Source organism: Phaethon lepturus, unplaced genomic scaffold (assembly GCF_000687285.1).
Source record: "Phaethon lepturus isolate BGI_N335 unplaced genomic scaffold, ASM68728v1 scaffold46680, whole genome shotgun sequence".
Classification (NCBI taxonomy): domain Eukaryota; kingdom Metazoa; phylum Chordata; class Aves; order Phaethontiformes; family Phaethontidae; genus Phaethon; species Phaethon lepturus.
Genome location: NW_010512053.1, coordinates 8,521 through 12,975, shown reverse-complemented (window position 1 = coordinate 12,975; position 4,455 = coordinate 8,521). Strand labels below are relative to the sequence as shown.

At 47.8% G+C, this 4,455-nt stretch overlaps 1 protein-coding gene across 1 annotated transcript in view; it reads left to right on the top strand.

Moving 5' to 3' along the window:
* Positions 1–552: 552 nt before the first annotated feature.
* TGFBI (transforming growth factor, beta-induced, 68kDa) overlaps positions 553–4,455 on the top strand; it is a gene marked incomplete at its 5' end in the record, with an annotated part of 11,251 nt that continues 7,348 nt past the window's right edge. The window contains 5 exons of the mRNA XM_010285651.1: positions 553–622; positions 1,366–1,430; positions 2,317–2,474; positions 3,536–3,700; positions 4,182–4,328. Coding sequence (XP_010283953.1) covers positions 553–622; positions 1,366–1,430; positions 2,317–2,474; positions 3,536–3,700; positions 4,182–4,328 — 605 coding nt within the window. The remainder of the gene's footprint in view (positions 623–1,365; positions 1,431–2,316; positions 2,475–3,535; positions 3,701–4,181; positions 4,329–4,455) is intronic.

Genomic DNA, 4,455 nt, shown 5'->3' with positions numbered 1-4,455 from the left:
CCACATGGAATATATAATGTCTAGACAATCAGTCTGGGTTTGCTTTGTAACTCTCTTAGGAAACCGTGACACGGAATTTATTTGCTTCTGTCACAGAAAAGCAGGTATTTGTTTCACTTACTGGCTCTTAATTACCCTGAAGAATTCCCTCTTAAACCCCAGGCATTTCCACTGTTTGTTAACAGTGTTAAAATGATGACAAATATCTGAAGCTTGAGGATTTTCCTTTCTCTTTGAGTGAGTGTGCTGAGGCTCGGCCATACAGCATCCTATTTGTCTCGAGTCCAGCCGGGAGCACAGAGGAAACGCTGGTTTTTGGGAGGAACACCCATTCCCTCGCTGCCCTAGCCCATCAGTCATTTGGCTGTGCTCCTTTCACACCTAGTGTAAGAGCAAGAGGTGGAAGAACCCCCTGTGAAAAATAAACTGACAACTTCTAGACTGATTTTTTTTTTTTCTTTTTCTTCCCCCCTCCCCGTTAATATCAAAACTCATTCCCTCAAATGGCCAGATTTGAGAGGCAGATGACTTTTATGCCCCATTGCGCTGCAGGTGATGGACGCAGCATTCGGGCAGCTTATTTAGGGTCTGCAAATCTACAGGATGGCCCCGAGTCCCCAGGGTGAGGTCTCCGGCCCCTTTGGATTTACGGGGGGACAGCGCTTGATCAGAGCAGCAGAAGGAAATGCCGTACCGAGGGCGCGGGCAGGGACGTACCCGTGTTAGCAAAGGCGGGTGTGCCGCGCTGCTGCGCGGGCTGCCCGTGGATGCGCGTGCCGCCACCGGTGAAGTTTGTGCTTATCCCAAGCCCTCGTGCCACTGCATCCAAGACCAGGGATGCTCCTTCCCCTCCAGGTCTGTCTTGTGGATTTTGCAGTAAGTAAGCAAATAATTTCTGGCTGGTGGGGAAGAATGGGGTGAAACGGAGAGGAGACGGTGGCTGGTTTGGTAAAGCGGCCGTACAGTGTGTTGCCCAAAGAGCGATCAGACGTGACAGCAGCAGTCCGCCGGGGAGATCCCCAAATCCCATGGGGAATGTGCCCAAATGAACCAGCACTTGCAGTGTCTGGCGTGGGTTATCTGTTGGGACCGTGGCACCGGTTTCCATCCACTGTTTGTACCAAGTCTCCTGGAAAGTGTGGTTTCGAAAAGAAATTGTGTCTGCTTTTGTTCACTGGAGAAATTGGCAACATGCAGCCCTGAAGGAGATAAAAATTGTGGTTTGTCTTTTGTTCAAGTCTATATTTCTAATAAAGAGTCTGCTTAGAAACATCACCAAATATGGATGGACATGGAACTATAGCGAATAGAGAAGAAGCAGTGAGACGCCATCAGTTAATCTGCCGTATCCATCTCTTATTCCAGAGTAATCAGTTACGAGTGCTGTCCTGGATATGAGAAAGTTCCTGGAGAAAAAGGCTGCCCAGCTGGTAAAAATATGTTTGACATTTTTTAGACTTCTTAAAATTATACAGCTGCCTAGTAAAGGGAAATGTTAGAAAGTTACTCAAAGTGGATTTGATTTTTGCAATTTGTGCACAATATTGCCATGAACAAGTCAAAAAGGGACTCGGCAGAGCACCAGCTGAGTGCCAGATCAGCTCCAAAGCACGCAAAATGTTCCAGACAACTTAAAACCTTGGATATAATTAAACTTAATCAAGCATGGGAGGGCCATAGGGAACTACTTATTCCAACAAGTAATATAGCTGTGTTGGAAATGCAATACAAAGGAATGACAGAGGAGCAGACAGCTCTGCCAATCTCCGCTCATTTTTATTTTGGCAAGCGTGAGTTTAGCAAAATTGCGTTTAGGAGAAGGTACAGCTCAGCCACTGGCGGGTGTTGGGAGGGAATTAACTGGGTTTGCTGAAGAAAGACATCTTCTGCTTTTGCTTTCTGAACGCTTCCTTCCACAAAAGCTTGATGCCTCCCAGTTAATGACGTGGGCTGGTGTGGATGGGCCAGTGGAGACCGAGACCAGCGGTGAGCTGCCAGCTCCGAGCACCGAAAGCCTGAGTACCAGCAAGGATCGGGTGAAAGCAATGAATGTCTTTGCTTGCCTCAATTCACATCCATATACATCCGGAGTAACTCCATTTAAACCCGCAGAGATGCGGTAGATCCTGGATTGCACTGCTGTAATTGAGGCTGGAGCTGTCAGGCTGTGATTATTTATTATCTAATTACTGAACAGATAGGAGTTCCCTGACGTGCTCCATTTCCCCAGGCGCTTTCACCAGCAGCTCTCCTTTAACGCAGCGCAGGGAAGGATGAATGATGTTGTGTTGGGAACATAACCTTCTGTTCTTTCAGCGCTGCCGCTCTCAAACATCTATGAAACCCTGGGAGTCGTTGGGTCTGCCACCACGCAGCTCTACTCCGACCGGTCTAACCTAAGGCCAGAAATCGAAGGACCTGGAAGTTTTACAATTTTTGCCCCGAGTAATGAGGCCTGGGCGTCCTTGTCTGCTGTAAGATATAATTCCTCCTTTTTCTCCTCTTCCTCTGGCCTTCTTTAGTAGAGGTCCAGCTCTGCAGGGGTCTGGATCCAGCCCCGTCTTGTGGAATAGACACACTCCTGATATAGGAAGGACTATGAAATTCCGAGATGGGAATCCCTGTAGCGGCCCATCAGCTCCAGAGCTTTGTTTCTGAAAGAGCCCAACACTAGAGGTGTGGATGCTCTCCAGCGGGTGGATGAAGAAATCACCCCTTTCAGTTTCCCCACCTCTTGCCATTAGAGATTGCGTTAAGACCTGCAGCAAGAGACTTTCCACCCCTTTCACTTTTTCTTGTTGACCCTTACTTTACCACTCTGGTTGTTCTTAATGATTTGTACAAGTAGCCAGTCCCAGCTGGAGCCTCGGTAAACCTGCAGCCTTCGCGCACCAGTGTGTTCCTTTGCTCAATTACATACACATTTCCTTTACATTGGTTTTGATTTTCTCACTCTGTGTCTTGTGAAATTTCCACTCCTGACATTGCCACCGCTGTCCTGCTGGTGCTCCCATCCTAGTGGAGCATCTCGGTGAACAGGGGAGAGTCCCGACTGTACAACCCCCATCCAGTTACAGCCCACACTGAAGTCGCTCAGCCATAACCATGTAAGAACAACTGTTGGATCAGGGAGGGAGCATCTTTTTGGCTCTCCCTGCTACCAAGCCTCTACCCCAAATGTGCAGGATGAAGGACCCCCTTGCAGGGATGGTGCTGTCGGGGAAGGGCTCCTGGTGTATTTGTCCTGGGCCCTGAGCGATGCCTTTTGTTGCCTTCCTGCTCATTTCGATGCAGTGATCCCCCACCGGAGCTTGCTGCCATCATTGCTTCGTCTGCCACGGGTGGGGGTGCCCGAGCTGCTGGTAAGGCAGAGCATACAGATTTACGGAAGTCAGAGCTCTTAATTTGCACAGATGGCTTAAGGCTGAATACATCACAAGACACATGCGCACACACCCCCACCTTGGAAGCACCCTGGACGCAGCCAGACCTCCTGGCTCTCTCCAACAACTGGCTTAATTTTTCTGATTTTCAGGAAACTCTGGATTCCTTAGTCAGTAACGTTAACATTGAGCTGCTCAACGCCCTCCGCTACCATATGGTGAACAAACGGGTCCTCACAGATGATCTGAAACATGGGACCACGCTTAACTCAATGTACCAGGACCTGCCTATCCAGATTCACCACTATCCCAATGGGGTAAGACATTTGTATTAAACCTACCCACAGCGGGCGTGCTTTTCTGCTGCCTTGCACCTCCTACACCGGGACCGCCAGGACTCTCTAATGCTTAGGCTGATGATTATTGATTTAGGATGCATATTTAGAAGGAGCTTGAAAAGAATATTTATAAACAGATAGTTTCATTGATGTTATTGCGGGGAAGTTGCCCACATTGCTGTATAACAGTATGCTTGGCTAAGTATTCGTTCTTGCATATTTTCTTAGTCTTGATGATTCAGGGTAGACAAAAACACTGATTATTTTCAAAGCTCTTTAAACATGAACTGTTTCAAACATTCTTGATAGAGCATTCTCATTCTTTGTGTGTTTTTTTAGGAAACCACATTTCTGCTCCTGCTGATTCAATATTACAGCGCTCGCTGTGTTTGAAATAGAAAAACAGCAGAGGCTGCTTTACCTTCTTGTTTTAGTGCACGTAACACCTTTCCCTCTGCAGATTGTGACTGTGAACTGTGCCAGGCTGTTGAAAGCTGACCACCATGCCACCAACGGGGTGGTTCATGTCATCGACAAAGTCATCGCCACCACTACAAACAGCATTCAGCACATCATCGAGACTGAGGAAAGCCTGGAAACTCTTCGGGTGAGTCCATCCCCGTGTGCTCCAGGGATCCTTAAGATATTCAGTCATCTTACTCCCAGTGAATTTTCATGAAGAGCTTACTAGTGCCTAGGTGCTGTGACTCTAAAGCTGCTGATAAAATCCTTGT